This window comes from Cyprinodon tularosa, unplaced genomic scaffold, assembly GCF_016077235.1.
Source record: "Cyprinodon tularosa strain WSP-4 unplaced genomic scaffold, ASM1607723v1 ctg385, whole genome shotgun sequence".
NCBI classification, from domain to species: Eukaryota; Metazoa; Chordata; class Actinopteri; order Cyprinodontiformes; family Cyprinodontidae; genus Cyprinodon; species Cyprinodon tularosa.
Genome location: NW_024039102.1, coordinates 1,029,624 through 1,053,530, shown reverse-complemented (window position 1 = coordinate 1,053,530; position 23,907 = coordinate 1,029,624). Strand labels below are relative to the sequence as shown.

General features: G+C 42.6%; 1 protein-coding gene across 2 annotated transcripts; it reads left to right on the top strand.

Moving 5' to 3' along the window:
- Positions 1–1,313: 1,313 nt before the first annotated feature.
- nrd1b (nardilysin b (N-arginine dibasic convertase)) lies at positions 1,314–19,074 on the top strand. Of its 2 annotated transcripts, none has more exons than XM_038297233.1 (31): positions 1,314–1,376; positions 4,895–5,102; positions 5,231–5,450; positions 5,544–5,625; positions 6,598–6,751; positions 6,833–6,906; positions 6,997–7,092; positions 7,966–8,088; positions 8,282–8,339; positions 8,700–8,773; positions 8,851–8,920; positions 9,027–9,104; positions 9,168–9,288; positions 9,361–9,419; positions 9,487–9,541; positions 9,655–9,759; positions 9,829–9,952; positions 10,032–10,118; positions 10,336–10,455; positions 11,559–11,610; positions 11,850–12,000; positions 12,148–12,275; positions 12,362–12,524; positions 12,774–12,805; positions 13,369–13,507; positions 13,813–13,860; positions 13,933–13,985; positions 15,097–15,180; positions 15,256–15,463; positions 15,541–15,630; positions 18,611–19,074. In XM_038297233.1, exons 2-31 carry the CDS (start codon positions 4,927–4,929, stop codon positions 18,809–18,811), a joined length of 3,225 nt encoding a protein of 1,074 aa, XP_038153161.1. In that variant the 5' UTR covers positions 1,314–1,376; positions 4,895–4,926; the 3' UTR covers positions 18,812–19,074. The 2 variants fall into 2 exon arrangements, with proteins under 2 accessions (XP_038153161.1, XP_038153162.1); XM_038297234.1 differs by lacking the exon at positions 1,314–1,376 and adding an exon at positions 4,682–4,792.
- Positions 19,075–23,907: the final 4,833 nt, after the last annotated feature.

Genomic DNA, 23,907 nt, shown 5'->3' with positions numbered 1-23,907 from the left:
GGAGTGAGGCCGACGTACCTAGAGGTAGGCCATCTTGGATCGGATCACAGTTTAGACAGCTGGCGTCAGATTGAATAGAATGTGCCTAAGATCTCATTTTAATCACATGAAAGATGAGTCAGATAATATTACAATAATCTCTTTCATGTCACGACCCCTTAAAAGACCAGAAAAGCATTCTAAAATTAACTTTCAGTTAGATTACACATTGTTGTTCAGATAAAAAAATATTTAAACTGAACTCAAACTGGATGAGGTATATGCAATTCTATATTTTGCAAATAAATATGATGATAAACACAAAGTTTAATATTAATATATTATAAGATTATGTTTTAGAAATATTATATATTTATATAGTATATTATTATTCAGTATTTTAAGGATTGATCTTTGACATTGAGTATTATGATCTATAGACAAAACATTTGTTGTATTGTGATTTAAAAAACAGAGTAAAGTTATATTCCTTTTCTTAAAATGAATTTTATGTTAATTTAAATTTTTTTGTCATTGTCAAGACTTTTTTGTCAAACCATAGTGAATGGTAAATTAATGTTGTGTCTAACTAAAGGCTTTTTATCCTTATATTTTTGTCTAAACTTCTTCCAAAACACTTTTTCAAACCATAACAATTTATTTATGCATATTTAAGCATTTGTTCTTATATATATATATATATATATATATATATATATATATATATATATACACACACACACACACACACACACACACACACACATTCTTATTCAAAGAGTTTTCTTTATTTTCATGACCATGAAAATTGTAGATTCACAGTGAAGGCATCAAAACTATGAATTAACACATTCGGACTGATGTACTTAACAAAAAAGTGTGAAACAACTGAATCACTGAAAGAATCACTGAAAAACTCTTGGCATTCTCTTGATGAGCTTCAAGGTATGAATGAGAAGGTGTGTGCAAACTTTTGGTCTGTACTATGCAAGAGGTACAAGCATATATATATATATATATATATATATATATATATATATATATATATATATATATATATATATATATATATATATATATATATATATATATATATATATACGCACACACCCGAAGGAAGCTATCCTGTGGGATCCAATCAGATGTATGTTCAAAGGGATTGTAATGTATAATGTAAAGTAAACAATTATGTCTTGATACCCGCTCAAACCAACTGTTTATTCACAGCTGATTGGATGGCTTCTTTAATCCGATTCTCTGTCGTCACTCAATCGACCAATCAAGCAGACGGTTGAGCTGCAGTCGATATTCTCTCATCCAATCAGAGTGCCTGTTTAGCGCAGCCGCAGACCGGCTACAACTATCAGCTACTTTAAACACCTGTCCGCTACTCTCAGGTGAGTTCTTCACTCTGTTGATGTAAGGGAACAAACCAGAATTTGAGAACTGACATTGAACTGTCTAGTTCGGCTTGAGGACGAAGCCAAACCAGAACCAAGCTGTTGCGATTAAGGCAGTTAGTTAGCTGAATGACATGCTAAGGTGGGTTAGTTAGCAGCAGCCAGTCAGCAAAAAGCTGATTAAAGAGTGAAACTGTGGGTCAGTTCTTGATGAAGTTCGACCATTTTTTTTGATGCAATGTTTTGTTTTCTGCTTATTTGAGGTTCGGTTCCGGCTGTTGGAGCCCTGTGGTTCTTTGATTCTGTGTTAGCAGCGCACAGGTTAAATCGGTTGATTTTAACATTAAGTTTTGCTCTCTGTGTCTCGCGCTCCTTTCTTCTTATCGTCACATTCTTCCATGCGCCGTACTTCTGCATGAAAATAATTTAATTTGTGTTTCTGTTTATTTTCCTGCACCGAGAGCTATGTTAGAATATCAGAGACTACTTTTTACTTAAAACTAGGTATTCGGGATATTTCGGCTGAAACATTAACCTATTATCAAGGCACACTCTGTGTTAATATATCTTTGATATATTACCCATCTACAGGTAAATATGACCATGTTCTAATTAACTATACTTTTTTTTGGAGAAATAAAAAAAAACAGCAGATCAGGGGAAAACAAAGCGATAAAGAAACTCAGTTTGATATCTGCTGCAGCATTTTACGATTATTCCAGGGAAATTGCATTTTTATTGACAATCATTATAGATCATTAGATTCGATTAAATGAAATAAAAAATACTTAATTGATCCCAAATGAAAATTAAATGTAACCATCCCTCTGGTTAAGGTAGAAGCTGAGAAGCTCACCAGTTTTTAACTTTCAGGTTCCTGAACTAAACAACCAAACCTTAGTTCGTCAGGATACAAAACCTTTCATTTTCTCTCATTTGCAGAAAATAAGGCTTTTGAGAAAGTTTAAGTAGTTTTTCCACAGTTCTTAGAATTAGACAGAATTATTTTGCTATTTTACATACACGAATGTAAACAAAAATAAATTTAATTGAAAATTTAATTCTGTTCCTATTATAAAAACTAACAATATATGCATATTCTTTGCTTTAAAATTCTTTTCCCACATTTTTCTAAGTAAATATTTCTATCACCACCCTGTTGAATGTATCAGCCTGCTGGTGAACAGAGCAAACTTTACAGTTTGAATACTATTCTTAGTCTATTGAGCTCTACTAAATACTTTCTTAATAAATTAGTGATGGTGATTGTTTTTGCAAACAGAATGTTTTGGAGCTTCAGATGCTCATGAAGCCACCTGCTGGCTGACTGCAGAATCACAGCCAACAATATAACCTATAATGCTGGCGTGCATCTATCCATTAGGGCCAGTAGAAATGATCAGTAATAATAACTATTAATATTTTTTAGGATTATCACTTTATAGTTTTGAACATTTTGCCTTTTTACCTTTTCTTAGAATTGTACAGTATTATATGGTAGGCTTTTTTATTTATTTTTTGGCATGGCCTTAAGCATACAGGGACAGTGCTGGTTGAATGTGAAAGCGGGCACTGGTTATGCTTGTGCAGCACAGAAAACAATGTGTAAAATCTGGGATTTTATTAACCCTTATTCTTGCAGTACCTCTTCAGCCTTTGAAAACGTCTGTTCAGATGCAGGCTGAGAGCTTCTTAGCATGGATGAAGTGTTATTGTACCCCATCACAGAACACAAAAACCTCACCTCCAAAAATACTCAGTGAAAAATGCATTTATAGACAAACTAATCTTATGAATCTTAAGTATGTAATTTCATTCATTCTTTCATTTGTTTTGAGTTGGGTCATCCATATCTCCCCATAATATGCAAACTGTCAGATTGACCCAGAAACGATGCTTTGATTCGCCGGGAGGCCGGGGGTCCGTTTCATGAAGCTGGTTTACTGAAAACTCTTTAAACCTGAATTCAGCTTTCTCAACCTCTGTTTCAGTCACCGTAGTAACATGCCCCTCAGAGCTGACCTAGTCAGGAGCAGGTTTTCTTCAGTAAATTCAGTGTCCTCTGCTCTTCTTACAGCCAATCTTGTTTTATATTCTGATTTAGACAGATTTTCGTCGTAGTTTTGTGCCAATAAAAAAAAGTTATTCACTAGGTCCGTTAGACACAACTCAGGTGACGGGATATTACACATAGATTGATTAATTAATTCCACCAGGGAAAATGAATTACTTTAGGGTTAGGATTAGGGTGATAACAACCGACTGAGTCTACTGGCACAATCTGGGATTGATAACCTCTAAAAACGACCATTTATTGGGATGACAAAATTTGAAGCGGCTGGAAACAGTTTGTATTGACTGTGTAAAAGAAGACAGAATCAAACTGAGGAGGAACCCATGAGATGATGAACAGGATAAATCTAATAGAACAACATTTTTAGACTTCATCTTCACCTGCTGCCAGATTACTGACCCTAAATAGATACACTGATCCACTACATTCAAGAAATAAACCAGTAATGTTATCATGGTCACCACAGACTATGGCAAGCCATTTTAATAAATATTAGTTTTAATGAATGGGTAATACTAATATCTGAAAAAACGCATTTCCTTATCTAAATGACCATTTCAAACAAAAGGACATTCTCCAAATCTAGAATAAATATTCTGGATATATAGAAATGTATTCTAGATCTCTATATTCCTATCGTTACATTTTTCATTTGTATTATTTCCACTATATAGAAAGATATTTCAGATATAAATTCATATTCAATCAAGATGATAAAGATGAACAGCCACTTAAAATGTGTAAACATGTCTAGGTATATGAAATGTAATTCTTACTAGTATAATTTTGTTCATTTTATTTTATGAAATTCTCTGCTGCAAACTGTAATTTAGAAAATATATTATAGTTCAGTCTAGGAGTGTGATTTCAGTGATCTACAAATGGAACAAAAGAGATGATGGCTTTTTAAACTTGTCACAGACAGGATTAACTCTGGTTGGACCTACTTAGAGTAGATTGAACTAATTCATAGCAACCATTGTAAAAAACGAAAACTCAGATTTCCCGACTTTAGGCTAGATCATTTTAGAGTTGCAGATTTGAATCTAAGTTTGTTAAACCTGCCTCGTATGATGGACCCCGTGGACGTCCTTGTTAATCTGATCTGAAGGAAAATTGCTTGGTTTCATAAATCAGATTTTTGAGTCTCTACTCTCCAGTTAATAATTAATTGATTATTACATTAGCTAACAATTATTTCAATAATCGATTTTCCCAATTAACTGTTTCAGGCCTATCTTTGACCCTATGTTGGAGAAAAGCAGGGAGCATCGATACACAACAAGAGCGGAATATTGACCTGAAAGGTTATTTATCTCGAAATTCGGCTGAAACTTGGGTAAAAAATGACAGTGTTGCCTTAAGAAGAAGTTTGTTTTGTCTGTCAGAAATTTGGTTGCAGATCACCCAGAAGTTTAAACTCCATGTCAAACTTGTGCAGGTCCAGGTTCATCCCTGCAGAAGTCTGCAGAAATGCCTCAATCCAACAAGTCTGTGAGTGGCGGCGGCGCTCCAAGTCAGTTAGCCGTTCCGGAGCAGGGAGAGCCCCCGCCGACGGATATGAGGCTGGCTGCTGGAGAAGTAGTGGACCCAGAGGAGCGGGGAGACCAGGAGATCATCAAATCCCCCAGTGACCCCAAGAAGTACAGGTGGGTCTATGGGTTAAGGGACCTTTGGGTGGATAATTCTCCTCACAGGTTCCCTTCGGGGTTCAGGAAGAGTTTGGATTATTATTCCCACATGAACAGGAGATCTTGATCATCTGATCACTCTGCAGATACATCGAGCTCAGCAACGGACTCCGGGCGCTGCTCATCTCTGACCTCAGTGGCAACAATCCGACTGAGCAGGGCGGAGAAGGGGAGGTGGAGGATGAGGATGAGGAAGGAGACGAGGAAGGAGGCTCTTGTGAGGGCTTTGAAGAGGAGGAGGAGGACAGAGATTCAGATGAACTGGGCAAAGAAAAGGCCACAAAGAAGAAGAGCTCAGAGAAGCAGGTGAGTCAGAAGATAAAGGTTGGATGAGGGAGGAAGTTCTGTGTGTTCTGGTGAAGAAGTCCTCTCCTTTTGGGGCGGGGTCTGTGTCTGCAGGCGGCGGCGGCGCTCTGCATCAGCGTTGGGAGCTTCAGCGACCCAGACGACCTCCCAGGCCTCGCCCACTTCCTGGAGCACAGTGAGTTTCCTGATCAAGATCTGTTTAGATACCGCCTGAGCCAGGAAGAACATTATGAACAGCTGCTCAATACGCAGCATTCTGATCCTGAACTCTGTTTTTCCAGAGGAAGTTGATGCAGATTTGCTAATTCTTTCTTTTGAGATTCAGGATCACGTAATCTATCTCAGTTTCTAGCTTTTCCAAAGCACTGTCGGATCGGATCGATCTGATCCAGATTACCAAATCCAGATTATCGTCATCCGTACTACTGCTGTGTGACACATCAACCAGTAGATGTCAGTATTGAGCTCTGCATTCAGCTTTGTTGCAAATTTACATCTGATTGAAATTGGGCCGTATTTTATGTCCCAGAGGTATATTTGGATCATGGATGTAGACCTTAATTGAAAAGCTAAACCTTATACCGATGTTGAATAAATGAAAACAAAACCTGAAGCATAAATAAGGTTTAAAGTAGGCTGTGCTACATGATCCAACTAATGTGTTTTTGATCAAATGTTACAGTTGGATGGTATTTCAGTTCATCCTCATGGGTTCAGTTTAATCAATTTTTTCTAGATCAAAGTGATTCTGATTCTGCTGTGAAATTAAGAGAAAACCTAAACTCAAGGTTTGATCTGGATCAGAACCGGGATTGGATTATCCGATCTAATCCAAATCCATATGCCATTTGTTTTTCTTTTGGAAAAACTTGTTTTCCGGGTTTGATCCAATCCTTTATGCATTTCCTATTTAATGGAAAAGGAGACACTTCAAAGTTTTTCTCTTTTCCAACATTAGCAGAAAGAATCATGTGTCTTTTTATCGTGTCAGTTTTAGTTTTTTTTTTCTTTTTATATTGTCAATATGGATTTTAAAAGTCTCTGTAGTTGCTACACGCTTTCACTCATTTATGCTAGCAGAGTTTTATGTTGAGCATGGTTTCTGTTCTACTTGGGTTCCTCTCTGGGTTTCCCTTCTTTTTCTCAGTGGTCTTCATGGGCAGTGAGAAGTACCCGGCAGAGAACGACTTCGACGCTTTCCTGAAGAAGCACGGAGGCAGCGACAACGCTTCTACCGACTGCGAGAGGACCATCTTCCAGTTCGATGTGCAGAGGAAGTATTTCAGGGATGCCCTGGACAGGTGAGCCCCTCCTTCAGAACCTACCGGACCCCTTGGGCCCCGGCTGAGCCAGCAGTGTTCTGACAGAGTACCTGTGTTCAGATGGGCCCAGTTTTTCATCTGTCCTCTGATGATCGAGGACGCCGTGGACCGAGAGGTGGAGGCTGTGGATAGCGGTGAGTCTGACCTTTCACCCCGTCACCATCTCCTTCCAGACTTCAGAGGAGTTCTACTCAGCTTCATCTCTGGTTCTGTTCCTTCCTCAGAGTATCAGTTAGCCCGACCGTCTGACTCCCACCGTAAGGAGATGCTGTTTGGAAGCCTGGCCAAACCGGGACATCCCATGGGAAAGTTCTGCTGGGGTGAGTGCACTGCAAAAAATGTTCTGAAAATGAGTAATAAAAAATCAATTAATTATTGTATTTACCCTTAATTTGAGTAGAAAAATAAGATGATCTGCCAATGAAATGAGTATTTTTACCCTTAAAATAAGATAATTATATATTCAGAACAAGAGACTGCAGTTGTGCTTTTCTTATTTTAAATATAAATTGTCTTATTCCATTGGCAAAGTGTCTCACTTACCTGCTTAATTCAAGAAAAAAAGCACTTATTTTAAGAAAAACATACTTACTTAGATTTACTTTTTTTGCAGTATGGTCTAACTACAAAACTGTTAAGAAAGTGAGTAAAAAATATCTTAAAATAGGTTTATTTAGCCTTAATTTAAGTAGGAATAAGATGATCTGCCAATGGGATGAGCACTTATACCCTTAAAATAAGATAAATAGATAATTATAAATAAGAGACTGCGGTTGTGTTTCTTTTATTTTAAATGTAAACTTTCTTATTCCATTGGCAACGTTTCTCACTTACCTGCTTAATTCAAGAAAAAATGCACTTATTTAAGAAAAATTTACCTATTTGGATTGAATTTTTTTGCAGTGCTTCTTCAGGTCGAGTTTGTTCTGCAGAACTTATTGACCTTATTAATAATAAAGACTTAGTCCAGAATCAGAGGAGGCAGAACTCCTCTATAGGCTCCCAGTTATGTTCTAACAGGAACTGGTTCTAAAATAACCCAGCGAGATGAGTTTCCATCCAATCTAGGTCTAGTTAGTTTCTGCTTTCGATGGTTTACAGTTTGTTGGATTGGATCTGCTTCCTGGACTGAGAGCTGACCCGTCCCCTGACCCAACGTCTGCTGACCAGTCCTCTGATGTGTCTCTCCTTAGGTAACGCCCAGACATTAAAACACGAGCCCAGAGAGAAGCAGATCAACACCTACGAGAGGCTGCGAGGGTTCTGGAGGAGATATTACTCTGCTCATTACATGACACTGGCCGTCCAGTCAAGAGGTACCATCAGAACCTCCTACATCTGGAACAGACCTCGCATTTCACCTGACATCACTATCAAATATTGGGCCCTGGTTCTGGTGTCATCGAGGTTCTGATGGGTTTCAGTAAATCAAAAGGCTGCGCCGTAAAATATGACATCAGGTTTTTGATATTTTTTTTGCTGTGACAACCTGCTGACTGTCTTTTCTAGAGTCGCTGGAAACCCTGGAGGAGTGGGTGAGGGAGATTTTCATCAAGATACCGAACAAGTGAGAAACACAAACGCCCCTCTGTGTTTAAAGCTCTATATCCTGCTTATTCAACGCTTTCAGCGCCACCTACTGGCAGATTGACGAGGAAATAATCCTTTAGAATCATGGAGGACTTATTTGTTAAGAAATATCAGTTTTTTTCTAACTCAGAAGAAAAGCATTTTAATGAAGGAGAAGCTGCTGCTGATTAAAAGGGAAAGCTGTCACGTAAGTGATGGTTAATGAAAGTGAAACAAACCCAGAACCAAAGCCGCCCTTCGCTTAACGTGATTGGCAGCTGATCCGCCTGCTGTTTAACATCAAAAGGACCAATCAGAGGAGACTTCCTCACCTTTATTGTGGATGTTCTTTCTGCAGCGGCGAACCCCGACCCGACTTCTCCCACCTGCAGGAGCCGTTCGACACGCCGGCCTTCCACAAGCTCTACAGAGGTTGGTTCTGATCAGCGTTTTCCGTTTTGGTTGCTGGTTGTGTCGGTTGTTCAGCTGATGATGTGACCCTCTTGCAGTGGTTCCTGTGAGGAAGGTCCACGCTCTGACCATCAGCTGGGCCGTACCGCCGCAAGGGAAACACTACAGGTGAGTCGGAACCAACGGCAGCTTTTAACCCCCGGTTAGAAGTTCTAGACCGGTTCTGGCCTGCTGATCCACCTCTAAAGCCACAGGTACCCTCTGTGTCCCTCAGAGTGAAGCCTCTTCATTACATCTCCTGGCTGATTGGACATGAGGGGCCCGGCAGCATCCTGTCTCTGCTCCGGAAGAAGTGAGTTCTCTGTGACCGGACCGGACCGGTTTCGCAGCTGCCACTCACTATGTCTGCTTCCAGGTGCTGGGCTCTGGCGCTGTTCGGTGGAAACAGTGAGAGGGGCTTCGATCAGAACTCCACCTACTCCATCTTCTCAGTCTCCATTACCCTCACAGACCAGGGCTACCAGAACTTCTACCAGGTCGGGATCCGGAGACGGCCGATCCAGAACATCTGGGCTGAACGCCTGACCGTGTTGATGTTCTGTTTGCAGGTGGTCCACTTGGTGTTCCAATACCTGAAGATGCTGCAGACTCAGGGACCCCAGCAGAGGTTTGTTTGGTACCAGGAGGCGTGTTCTGAAGGTTCTGGTTGTTCTAACTCTCCCCTCTGGTTCCAGAATCTACGAGGAGATCCAGAAGATTGAAGACAATGAGTTCCGCTACCTAGAGCAGGTACAGAACCTCCACCATAAGGAAACATGGACTCTGGTTCTGTAGAACTCTGAAACCGATTTGAGACGAGAAATTTGAACGGGTCCAGTTTGAGTTTCTGCTCTGTTCTGCAGACGGATCCCATTGAGTTTGTGGAGAACATCTGTGAGAACATGCAGCTGTTCCCCAACCCAGACTTCCTGACCGGAGACCGACTCATGTTCCACTACGACCCAGAGGTTCTGAGATCCACTGCTGCAGTCTGATGGGCTTTCTGAGAGGGGTTCTAACTCGGTTCTTGTGTTCAGGTGATCCAGGCTGCCCTTTCCCTGCTGACGCCCCCCAGAGCCAACCTGCTGGTGCTGTCTCCAGAGAACGAAGGCCGCTGTCCGCTCAGGGAGAGGTGGTTCGGTACCAGCTACAGCTGCGAGGGTACGACCCGGTTTGCTGTCCTTCAGAACCGGACTGGAACCGGAGCTGATGCTGATGGTGTGGTTCTTGTGTGTCGCAGACATCCCAGAGGAGTGGGAGCAGCGCTGGAAGGCAGATTTGGACCTGAACCCAGACCTTCATCTTCCAGCAGAGAACCGCTTCATTGGTCAGTTGGACCTCAGCTGACCTGATACCATCCAAAGTTCTGGAGCTGTTTGATCTGGGTTCTTCTGAAGCTGAAGAGCAGGAACCGGATCGCTGTCTGGTGCTGCCGTAGTTTCAGGAGTTCTGGAGTTAAATCCACTCCTGCAGCAGTTGAATAGAGAACTCAGCAGGTCCGTCCAGAACCGGGAAAGTCTGACGTGTCGGTCTCTTTCCTGCAGCCACGGATTTCAGTCTGAAGACGTCCGACTGTCCGGACACCGAGTTCCCGGTCCGGATCCTGAACCTGGACCAAGGAGCTCTGTGGTACAAGAAGGACAACAAGTTCAAGATCCCTAAAGGTGAGGGGTCACCGGATCAGAACCATGGTTCTCCGTATGACGCTATAGGCAGACTTTCCTCAGATGCTAAAAAAATGTGTGGTTCCTCAGATCGACTCTGACATCATCATAACTCCTCAAACATTCCGTTTCTCTTCATACTAAACGTTAATAATGGATCCACTTTATCTGATACCGCCATGTGACATGATTGGTACCGCTCTACACCAGATACCGCAAAGAAGGTTCCACAGCCACAGATTTCTGAACAGAGAGGAACTTTTACTGTGTGGCTAAGTCATTTAACCAGTGATAAATGGAGACGTTATAGGGAGACCAGATCTCCCCTTGTACTTGATTTAAAAACGTCAAACTGGTCTTACCCAGGAATAAACCAGTTTTATTTTTTCAAATCATAGTTTCTAGCATATTTCGTATTAAAATCTTTGCCTGTTTAGCTTTAAGAGCATTCTCTGCAGTTTGGTCGTGATGCAGGACACTGGGACATTGCATTTAGTACACCTGTCAACAGATCTTGCTTTTTTAAAAATAATATGACCCAGTCCAATGCAGCACACCTCCGTTTGTGGGGCGGCAGGTCGGAAGTAAAATATATGCAGAAATGTCCTGCGTAAAAGCTGGACATCTAGTCACTCTAATACGTTTAGTTTTTGCATCTTATTTGTTTAGAAGATCACCAAGGAAAAAAACACCTCGGCCTTCCTTCTGCTGGCTGATGACATGTTTGCCAGCTGAACTTTGACATTGGATGTTTTTTGCTCGCCTAAGCAGGAGCGTATACACGTCTGAAATTAGAGACTTGACCTTAACTAGGAACAGCATTGCATACACACGCAGGTATTCTAATTCCAGTGTAATTAACAGTTTAAAACGGAAAGCTGTTCGTATGTATGCTGCTTCTGGTGTATTTACTGCCTGACTAGCAGCTAAAATCATAAAGTCATTAATATGGATCCGATGCAGGGTTTATAAATTATGTTCTTCAAAGTGGTTCAGACGGACCAGAGATAATGTGGTGTAAAACTGTTCTGGTTGGGTCTGATGAAGGAAGATGTTGCTGCAACATCAGGCTCAGTTTCTCAACCAACGTCTCTGTGTTTCAGGCTACATTCGCTTCCACCTCATCTCCCCCATCATCCAGGAGAGTCCTGAAAAGTAAGAACTTCCCTCATCAAGGTTCTGTTAGCAGCTCAGAGTGAGGTTGATCCAGTTGATGTGGATTAACTCCACTCAGCCGGTGAGGAATGCTGAGCTCACTCGATTAGGGTCGGATCCAGAACCAGACCCGTTCTCTTTCAAGCCCTACAGATGATGAGGTCCAGGTCCAAAGATGAGCTGGTCAGAAACAATAGTGAAGGCCTGCTGGTGATCATGTCCTCCTCTTATTCTCCTAGCCTGGTTCTGTTCGACCTCTTCATCAACATCTTGGCCCACAACTTGGCCGAGCCGGCCTACGAGGCTGACGTGGCCCAGCTGGAGTACAAGCTCATGGCTGGAGAGCATGGGCTGATGATCCGGCTGAAGGGTTTCAACCACAAGCTTCCGGTGAGGAGGCGTCTGCAGCGGGGTCTGCATGCTCGGAGTGTTCTGTGGTTCTTCAGGGTCTGCAGTAGAACATGTTCTGCTGGAACCCGTCCTGTTTCTGATTAATGCAGTAACTCCTCCTCCATGTTCCTCTGCTGTTCCTCCCAGCTGCTGCTGAAACTGATCGTTGATCAGCTGGCGGACTTCAGCACCGAGCCCAGCGTCTTCAACATGTTCTCAGAGCAGCTGAAGAAAACCTACTTCAACATCCTTATCAAGCACGACAGGCTGGGAAGGTAGGTGGAGTCAGACCTGGAGGGACCAGCAGGGGGAGCTGCAGAGCTCTGGCTGTTTTCCATAACGAGGCCTTTCACCCATACAGGGACGTCAGGCTGCTGATCCTGGAGCACCACCGCTGGTCGGTCATGCAGAAGTACCAGGCCTTCACCAAAGGTTTGAACATCCAGCAGCTGATGGCGTTTGCTACGGCGCTGAAAGCGGAGCTCTACGCCGAGGGGCTCGTCCAGGGGAACTTTACCAGCTCAGTGAGGAACACCTCCTCTAACACATCTGTGTTTTAAATTCTAGCTTAGAACCTTATTTATAACCAGAACACAAACACAAATTCCCAGAATTACTGGTAAAATCCAAACATAATGTCCTCACTCAGCTGCAAGTACAAACACACTCACACACACACACACACACACAGCAAGTTATTGTGCTGAAAGAATGACCCAGTGAGGCTGTGGTTCTGCTGAACCTCAGTAATGTGCTGACTTCTCCTCCCACAGGAGTCCATCGAGTTCCTGCAGATCCTCACTGAGTGAGTTTCCCTTCATCCTGAGACCAACATTTACACCCTAGAACAGGGGTTTTCAAAGTGGGTGCCACGGCACCTAGGGGTACCACGAGGTCACTACAGGGGTGCCGCAGGATTTTTTCATAGATTGATGAGAGTTTTATATTGAATGTACATTTTTACATTTTAACAATTTTGGAAATTTATTTTGATGTAAGCAAATATATTCTAAGATGAGGGGCTTAATTTAATGTTTTCTTTACTACTTTGAAAAAAATGACAGAAAAATAATTATTATCAAATAATGTCAAATAATCATTATAAGTTTAGGGGTACCACGGCTGGGTGGAAAAATGTGTAGGGGTACCTTGAGCCAAAAACGTTTGGGAACCACTGCCCTAGAAGAACCAGCTGGTTCCTTCAAACGGGACAAACACTAACCAAGAGGCTGTTTGCTGATTGGTTCTTTCACTTCTCACTTGTGTTCTGCTGGTTCTAATCCATGTTCTGTTGTTTCTGACCCCTGTTCTGTTGGTTCCAACCCGTGTCCTGTCCTTTCTAACCCGTGTTCTGTTTTAAATGCCCAGGAAGCTGCAGTTCCGCCCTCCGCCTGTAGAGGTCCCTGTTCTCTTCCAGGTGGTGGAGCTGCCTCCCAAACACCATCTATGTAAAGTCAAGTCTTTGAACAAAGGAGATGCTAACTCTGAGGTCACTGTGTACTACCAGGTGAGCCAGAACCAGTCGGGGTTCTAATGGCAAACATGAGATTCAGAACCACAGAACTTATGATGGCGGTAATGATTTCAAATGTTCAGTTCTGCTTCCTCTGGTTCATTTTTGTCAGTTTAGTTTCCATAGAAACATGTAAGATGACTGTTCAACATCAGTGCTGAGGCAATTTTACCCCAGGTTCTGTTCCATAAGGAACCGGGTTACATCCATCATCACTGCTGCATCCTCATTAAGTTCTGGACATCATCTGGATCAGGAACCAGGGGCTCAGGTTTTTTCTGTTGGTTTCTGTTTTTTAGTCGGGCCTGAAGACGCTCAGGGAGCACGCTCTGATGGAGCTGATGGTGGTAAGTGTTCTCCAGAACCTTCTGAGCTGCTGCAGAACATCACTGTGAGAAGATCTGTGTTTGTGCTCCTAGATGCACATGGAGGAGCCCTGCTTCGACTTCCTGAGGACCAAGGAGACGCTGGGGTGAGATAGCCTGAGGGTTGTGTTGCCTGTGGTTCTGATATTAAGGTCCATAACAGCGACAAGGTCCACCTGTCGCCTACCTCACAGTTCTGAGCAGGTCGCTGCAAAGTAGTCTTCCAAGGTTCTACACATCAGAACTCATTTGGAGCCCATGAGCAGACCTCTTTACCACACAGAGATCAATTTTCCTGCAGCTCATCCATAAGATTCTGGTTATTTTAGAGAGGGAAACAATCCAGTTCCTGCTGCCCCCACTTGCCTCTGTTAGAACTGCATCTAGTCATGTTAACATTTACAGTAAAGAGGCTTTCAGGTTCCTCAGAACTGCTGAGAAATTTTCTATTAAGTCCCCAACAGCCAAGTTCAGGAAAACATTCAAAACAAAAATTCATTTCCAAAGATCCAAGTTCTGTTCCTGACCTCAGATGTTTTCTTGGTTTTACCAAAAAAAGGCCCCAGCTCCTGTACAGGAGAGCGGAGGATCTCGCCTATTAAGCCAGGCACACAACTATCTTTAACGACCCCCAGATGGGTATGGGGCATTGCAGGTCAACAAAAGAAGCCAAACGATCCCCATTCCAAAGGGGTGGACCCGTCCGTCCGTTTCAATTTGCATGTTTTAAAAACAAAAACAAGGCTTTGTTGGTATAAAACCTCGAATTGAACACTATTCCAGACATTTTGAATTGAAAAAGCTTCCTGGATGGGAAGCAAAACGTCTTCAAACTTAGAAACAAAGTCCAGTTGATTGTTTTTCTTTCTTTCTTTTTTTTTTGGAATGACTATGACCTGGATGACAGAGAATCTTTACCAACCTTTCTTGGTTTTAGTCCAGTATAGAGGAAAAGGTCCTGACCCAGAACTTCAGGATACATTAAGCATCCCCAGGTTCTAGTCGGCTCCTTCTGGGCCTTCAGCAGCCTCAGTGGGGTCGGTTCTGTACTATTGTTCCCAGAACTGGGTCAAACTGTTTGGGTTTTCTGCTTTTCATCTGGAACACCTCAGAGTCATTCAGTAACATCAGCTTTCATAGCAGACCAGAACCAGGAAGGTCCTGGATCTGATGGTTCTGTTCCAGGTTGTCTGTTCATCCTTCTCTGTTCCACTGCAGGTACCAGGTGTATCCAACCTGCAGGAACACTTCAGGGGTTCTGGGGTTCTCCGTTACCGTAGAAACCCAGGCAACCAAGTTCAGGTGAGCAGGTGTCTGCTTACCGACCCATCTGCCCAGACTTCCTGTGTTTGACTGTGATGTCACTTCCTGTCTCAGCTCGGAGCTGGTGGAGCAGAAGGTGGAGGAGTTCCTGCTGCTTTTTGGCGAGCGTCTGTCGTCGGTGAGCGAGGAGACGTTCCAGGCCCAGGTAACGGCGCTGATCAAGCTAAAGGAGTGTGAGGACGCCCACCTTGGCGAGGAGGTGGACCGCAACTGGTTCGAGGTCGTGACCCAGCAGTATGTCTTCGACAGACTTAACAAGGAGGTAAGGAACCGGTTTTAGTTGGACATCTAGTGACATCAGGCCCAGTTCTGTCTGACCTGCTGGTTTGCTTGTTGCAGATCGAGGCTCTGAAGGTCTTCACTCGGGAGGAGCTTATCTCCTGGTTCTGGCAGCACCGTGGCGGCACCGCCAGGAAGCTCAGTGTGCATGTGAGTACAGGCCTCAGGAGGTTGAGGTTCTGGTTCTGTGTGTTGTTCCTAATCAGCTAGATTAGTAACAACAAGTAGATAGAGAGCTGTTAGAGCTTTAGGATCTAAATGGATACAGTCTATTGAACCAGAGAAACCCGGACCAATTCTGGAGAGGTTCTACAGCAGAGGGAAGCTGTAGGGTCAGAAGACCACAGATCTGTCAGGGTTCCTCACGTTGAGTTCTGTCTGGTTCTGGAGTTCTGATGGTCGCTGATGGTGTTTCTGACCAGAAAGTCACAGGAACCAGACCAGAACAGAAGAACCAGCATTAACTGGAACTAAGCCACTGACTGATGCGGCCAATTCTGATGCCGATTATTTTGACACCTGTTAAACTGATCGATTCAACTACTGCCGGTGTTTTTGGGGCTGATTCTTAAAGCTAATTTTGCTTTTTCTTCCTCCATTTAAATGATAAAAATTATAACAAAATTGTTACAAAAAATTGTAACACATTACTGTTTAAACAAAAAAGCAAACATTTATAAAAAAAATCAAAATGAGCATTAACAATGGCTGACAGGTGGAGGGAGCGCAGTGCAGGTGTCTTACATTATCTTTAGACTATGCTGCTGAATGCGCTGATTAATCTTGAGACACATGCATACATAAGGCAATACTAGAAACAATAATGGCCAAAAATATGTGCGGGCTGATGGATCAGTCTATCACTGCTGCAGACTCCACACATCCTGGGCATGAACCGTTTACACCTGTGAACTCTGCAGTACCGCCATCCACCGACATCTGATCCTCTATTCCTCAGCCACTGAAGATGGAGTCTGGAGCCAATCTAGTTTGAGGAAACGCAACATCTAGTGTAGGTACCAGATCTGCTCAGGGCCCTGCCACTTCTTATGACGTCAACATATGGCAACTCCACTTGGACAAACTCTATTGCACCCGTTTCTTAAGGATCAAATCTCTTTTGGAGTCTCAACATATTATTACCTATATTTGCTATTATTTCACATTTCATTGGTGATCTAAAGTAGGCGAAGTAGAAAAAAATCATCAGTCTTGAAGGAAAACACTGCGTTCTAAGGCTGAGCTTTGCCATTTAGCAAGGTGGAAAAAAAAAGCTCAGCCTATTTTTATTCTTTTATTAAGATCTGAGGGCAGGGAGAACAAATAAAACAGTTATTCTTGTAGTAAAAGAACAGTTGTTGTTCACACGAATTTAAAAGTAGAGTAGCTTATATAGCTACTTATATGGCTAACTGATCGAGCTAAAAGAGGCTAACCTGAACACAGCCAGCCACAGCGCTACCCAGCTCCCCCCCCTTTATATCATGGTCTTTTAGTTACTTAGTTCACCATAAACAGATTTTTTTTCAGTTTTGTTAACAGTCAGGTAAATCTTCATCAGTCATTAAACACGTTAACACTACAGATGCTCCCGACATGGCAAACAGACGCTGTGTGATGTTATTATCGTTGTCTGGGCAACCACAGTGTTTTACATCATGTGGTAAGGTTCAGCCAATCATATAGCGTAACATCACTGGCATGTGCAGGACCCAAGCAGATCTGGTACCTACACCGTACTTAGGCCTCTGTACCATAGCACTATGTAATAAATCTGCACTTATAATAAAATGGGACTACTGTGTATTAGACAAGAAGTCATATGTAGCAGTTCCTCTCGTTCAAACAACGTCTGTTTATAGATCTATGCTGTCCAGGTTAACCATCTGGACCAAATGCTCCAAATTAAGCAAAGCTTTAAGGTCCTCTCCTTTCTCTGCTTGCGCTCAGCGACTGTAGAGCTAAACTCCTGATTAGATTATTTTAGATTATTTTGTCCTGACTTTCATTGATCTCCGTCTTTTAATCCACCATCTAACAATATGTTGACCAGGACTCACAGCGGGTCAGAATACTAAGGACTGAAACCAAAGCAGAGTGAATCCGTTGTAACTCCTGCTAAAGAGCAGCATCTACTAAAACCAGCCACCACAGAGACATATGCATAGCTCAGGTGGACGTCTCACAGCCTGTGAAGAGAAACACTCTGCTGGGCACAAATATGGATGTTTGCTCTGTTTTAACATGAATATAAATATTTACATGTAAATAGCTTTTAATCCCCTTCCCAGTTTGGTAAATGGTAAATGGCCTGCGCTTTTTTAAGTTAGGAGACTTGACCAAAGCGCTTAACACTACATTCAGCCATTCACTCATACACTCACACACTGATGGTGGCAAGCTACATTGTAGCCACGGCTGCCCTGGGGCTCACTGACAGAAGTGAGGCTGCCATACACTGGCGCCACGGGGCCCTCTGACCACCATCAGTAGGCAATGCGGGTGAAGTGTCTTGGCAAAGGCAAACTCCTGCACCCGACGCCACTGTCACCCCCCCGTTTGGGTGTCTCTTTACTTTACGGAAAACCAGATTAAAACCAATTGAATTCGTTGCTTGTTTTCTAAAAAGGTCCGAATGGCTGTTTCTGATTGTGATAGAGACCCCTGTAAATTAAACACGTTCTGGGTCCTGATAGTTCTGCTGGTACCGGTGGGGTCAGCAGCTGTATGGTACCCATTCAGCTCCTCAGTGTCCTGCTGTCCAAGACCAGTAGAGGCGATGAGAACAGATCCAACTGGGCCGACCCTCTGGTTCCTGGAGAAACTTCGCATCGATATTCAATGATGATTGAATATGATAAACATAATAAACTTTACTGATGATGACATTTTCTGCACCATCTTATGCTTTTTATCCACTCATTTAATCAGAAACCGTTGAATGTTCTGATTGGCCCTGGAGGCAAGTAATCATTAATAATTCCCAGCATGCCCTGGGTCGGTTCTTGACTCTATCCAGCAGCTTCCTCGCTTGATTTTTTTGTTGACTCTTTGTTCTGATGATTTATCCTGAAGGGGAACATTTCTGTGTGACAGATGTGACGTCATCCTTGCTCTCTGTCTCCATCAGGTGGTGGGTTTTGGGGTGGAGGAGAACGACCTGGCCGACCAGAACCCCGGTGACCTCGCCTCCTCAGCCTATGGTCCAGTGAGCGAGCTGACCTTCCTGCCAGTTCTGGCACCTGCACTGCAGGAGGCCTCGCTCATCACAGACATCAGAGCATTCACCTCATCCCTCCCCCTCCTCCCTTACCACAAAGTCCTTAGCTAAGCCCCCCCCAACCCCTACCTGTAAGGGGCATCTCTGTTTGTATCTCTTTGAATACTATGATGCTGCGTTTATTTCCTGTGGGAGACTCTGAGTTTCTTATTGGATTAAGTCTGGAAAGAAACAGCCAATCAGCTGGGAGAACAGAAACAGGAAGTAAGAATGTTGATTCTAACTGTAATGATGAAGATTCCCACAGTCAGTGAAGGCAGCATGAAAACTCAGGGCGCCAGTTTTAAATAAAACTACAATGTTTTTAACTGAAATGTTCTGTTGTTCTTCATCCATGAAGCTAAGGAAGAGATTTACCTGTCGTGTTCTGTTGAAACCAAGGAGATGAACATCTTCTTAATGTTCTTTTGCTTAGAAAACACAGACACAGCTACAAATCCTTCGAAGTCCAGAAGGGTTTTGGCTGCGAATTCAAACAGGTCTACCCTTCGGCAGGTTTTACCGCCATAGGCAATGTTGCTTAGCAACTGTGACAGTTGACACAGAAAGCAGGAAAAGAATGAATACTGAAGTTTTCAAAACTTGTTTATTTCTTTCTTTTTTATTGTAAAGTGAACAAAGACTACACTCACAAGAATCCAGAGTGGAATAAAGGTTCCACCCACCGGGAGCAGGAACAAATAAAATCAAATCTAATGATAGAAACCTTAGTCAGTTAAATAACCTGCTGCTTTTAAAATATCCATCACTGTAAAAATGTTCATAGCTGCATATTGGTTATTTATTCTCCAGTTTTATATTGTTAAAACACTTTACAGAATTTTATTTTTTATGTTTTAACTCTTCCCTATTATGTTATTCTTATACATTTTTCTAAGGTCCTCATTTGTGTGACCATTTTCAATAATCTTTCTGCTGCTGTAAATTTGCCCATTGTGGGACAATAAAGGGATTTTCTATTCTATAAAAGGGTTAGAAATGTATAAGTAAATCTAAAAAATGTATCTACAAAATATATCTGCAAAATCTCTAATATTCATCAACAAAAAATATTTAGTTAAGCATATTGTGCAAAACAACAATAAAAAAATTAAACTCCTATCAGATTTATAGTCCCCACCCTGCAGATCTATTAGAACCTGTCCTTAAATTACAGCCAAACCCATTTACACAGTAACAGATAAAAACCTTTAGATAAACCAAACATTACCGCCACATATCTGACTCAATAACTATTAAAACAACTATTTTCATTCATTTCAGACGGAACTATTCACTGACTTGTATTATATTAAACTGCACTTTCAATTTTCACCACTGTTCGGCACCAAGTAACCTTTCCTCTGATCACGGCTTGCTTGGTCTCACAATGAATCCTGGGTAAACCAAGGATACCGAGGATACATCGGACCCGTCCTTCAAATAAGACTAAAAGAAGGACGCATTTTAAGGCTGCATAACAAGGAGTCTTGGAATCCGACCAGACCTCGGCGCCGCGCTATGACGTAATCGTCCTTCGAATCTGGCCTTCTAAGAACTCATCCCATGAGTTCGAACAGGGCCACTGTGGTTGTTGGGGAGGTTTCATGACATATCGTTTGTGGAGGCTTGGTCTGTAGATGGCTTGGTTCATTTGAGGGCGGACAGGCAGACTACCTGAGGAGCAACTTAGCAGACTGTCTCTTGGTTCCTGAAGGGCTCAGTGTTCAGATGAGATCTGTCTTGTTTTCTCAGTGTGACGAGTGTTTCCCTTCCAGACTTGAAGGGCCAGCTTATCCAGAGGATCTGGATAATCCCAATACTGGCAAACACTCTGGCGAGGAAGTGAAGACAGTCTGCTCCTTAAATACTCCTCAGGGACCGATGACCCAATAGGCAGGTGTGAGGTGAGAAGAACAGGAACAACCTCCAGACCAGCAGAGGACAATGGCACCTTCTAGTGGTTGCATGGTGAAACTGCAAAAGAGCATAAACAAGCCCCACAAACTGGGATCCTAACATTAACACACCTCTCTGCAGCTTCTCTACTGTTACCCACTCATTACTCCATCCAGACAGTGTCTTGCCCACAACCAAAATCTAATAAATAAGAAAAGAATCCCTAAGGAGTAAATCATGATAATCTAGCAAAAATAACTCAAATTGGGGAAAAAGATATTTCTTCAAGAAGACTGTTAGTTAATGACTTGATTTGTCATAATCACATTGATTTATGTTGCCTAATTCTATGGTCACACCTAAAGCAGCAGGAGCAGTAAAACACGTGTGCTGCTTCATTTTTGATGCTTGAACAAGTTTAGTTCTGACGTGCGGCTGAAGCATTTTTGCTGCTCTAGCTGCACGGTGGGAAAGAAGTCTGATGCACGTTAAGCGGAGCTTCCCTATCCTTTCTTTGCCTGTAACAATGGCAGCTATATATGCTGTGATCTGTGGGTAAAAAGTAGTTTTAATATTTCTATCTGCCCAGAGAGTTCAGCGTGATTAGCATCACTGCTGTTTATGTGCCCCCCAGCACTAATACAAAAGAGGCCATAAAGACTCTATACCAGGCTATCTCAGACCTCCAATCTGCACAGAGAGTGGGTGATTTCCTCATTGCTGGGGATTTTAACCAGGCTAACTTGAAGACTGCTCTCCCCCATTTCTGCCAACATGTGGACTTTGCTACTCGGGGTGAAAACACTTTAGACCTGGTTTACTCTAACATCAAAGATGCATTCAGAGCAGCCCCCCGCCCCCACCTCGGGTCATCAGATCATCTCTCGGTCATGCTTATCCCTGCATATAAGCCCCAGCTGATCAGAGCTAAACCAACAGTTAAAGAGTTCCGAGTGTGATCTGAGGGCGCCGCGGAGAAACTCCAAGACTGTTTTGAATGCTCTGACTGGAACATCTTCAAGGCTGCAACAACATATCTCAACTTATTAATGAGAATGCCATGACTGTGTCAACCTACATTAACAAATGCATTGAGCAGAACCACAACCAGAAAATTCAGGATATTTTCCATGAAGACAGCAACACCAGGAGGATACAACACACCCTCCCCCCGGTAGATGCAGCAAACACTGACTTCCTAAATGAAATGAACAACTTCTTTGGAAGGTTTGAGGCACTAAACAGCACTCCAGCAGTGAAAGCTGTTCCACACCAGGGGGAGGAGGCACTAAACCTGGACGTAGCTGTTGTGTTAAAAAACTCTGAGGAGAGTCAACCCAAGGAAGGCCCCAGGACCTGATAACATACCTGAGCGGGAATAAGGAGTGTGCAGATCAGCTGACTGGTGTCCTCACAGACATTTTTACCATCTTGCTGGACCGATGTCAGGAGATCATCTTGGACTTTAGGAAGAACCAGCCTAGCCACGCACCCCTGGTCATCATCACCAAATTCCTGGGGGTGCACATCACAGACAACCTCACCTGGAATGTAAACACCACCTCAGTGGTCAAAAGGGCACAGAAGCGTATATACTTCTTGCGGAGAATGAGGAGAGCCCACCTGCCCACACCCATCCTCACCACCTTCTACAGAAGCACCATAGAGAGTGTTCTGACCAGTTGTCTCACTGTGTGGTGTGGAGGCTGCAGCGCCTCAGACTGGAAGAAAGTGAAGAGAGTGGTGAGAATAGCAATGAAGGTCATCATCAGGGCTACTCTTCCCTCCATTAAAGACATTTCATCCCAGCGCTGTGTGTCCCGAGCCCGTAACATTATAAATGACCCCTCACACCCCCACCATGGACTGTTCTCCCTGCTGCCCTCTGGGAAGAGGCTTTGAAGCATCTGATGCAGGTCCAGCAGATTCCATAACAGTTTCTTCCCCACTGCCATTAGACTGCTGAATGTTTTGTAAAATGGGTTATTTAAAAGAAAAAAAAGTGTAAATATACAGTCATATATTTGTATTACTATTTTTTATGTATTTCTTACTGTTTTCAAGGCTGCACTTTAAAAAATGTCTGGAGCTGTTATAAATGAAAATTATTTGTTTACACTTGTGTATACAAATTGACAAAATAAATCTGTCTAAGTCTAATTCATTGAGCCTGGTTCTGCTGGATTTTTCTTCCTGTTGAAAGGGAGTTTTTCCTCTCCATTGTTGCTGCATATATGCTCTGTGTGAGGGATTGCTGCAGAGTCAAAGACGACAATATGCAAGTGAATATCTATGTGTTTTTGTATATTTTGAATAACTGTCTTTGTTCATCTGCTGCTTTTCTCCACCCCATATGTGTGGGAGGAAAAAGACTGACTGGTTCTCGGATTTCCTGACAAACCAGAGTGAAAAAAATCTGAGTAAGACTGTGGCCATCCCCTCAGTCTTCAGAAACCAGAAACTGTTGGATGGTTACAGTAATTTAAAGGCGACATCTCAAGATGTGTTGCCTTTGCCCTGTTTTGTGACTAAACAGCTTTTGCTTCTAAAGCTGCTAATAGAAGACATCAATAGCTAGTTTCAATCTAAAGTTTATGATGTTCTTTATGTTCATGCAATCCAGGATGTGTATGCCTTTAAGTTTTGAAATTTGATCTCATTCTGGCATGGGCGTAGGTTTGCATTGGGACCATAGGGACATGTCCCTACCAACATTTTGGAAGGACCTATTTGTCCCTACCAATAATTGGATGTGAACAACATGTTTATAATTTACTATACAGCAGCGGCTTCCTTTCCTCTCTCAGCTTCTCTGCCTGGTAGCTGCAGCTGCCTGCTCTTTCCTGTCCCTTTCATATAGCAGCGCATCAACTGTGCTGCGCGGTTTAACTCTCTGATTATTCTGCCTTAAGTTCCGCCTTCTCTCTTTCTGATTGCGTGTTTTCTAGTCTGTATGTGCGCGCGCGCGGGTGCTTGGAGTGCGAAAAAAAAGACGCTAAAATAAATTAATATTGGACTACGAAACTAGTCCAAATTAAAAACTATATTATCTACGATAAAACAGGCAAAAGCTTCTGATTGGAGTTCTGTAAAGAAGCAGGAGAGAGTTTTTTGATTCGTGGAACTTGAGAAATGTAAGTTAACAACGTTAGGATTTCTTTTATTTTATCTTTTAATCAGATAGCCAAAGGCTCCTTAAAGAAGAAGATCTTTAATGAAATGAAACCAGGTGAAACAGAAACGTTTAAACGTTTCCTTTGGAGGAGTTC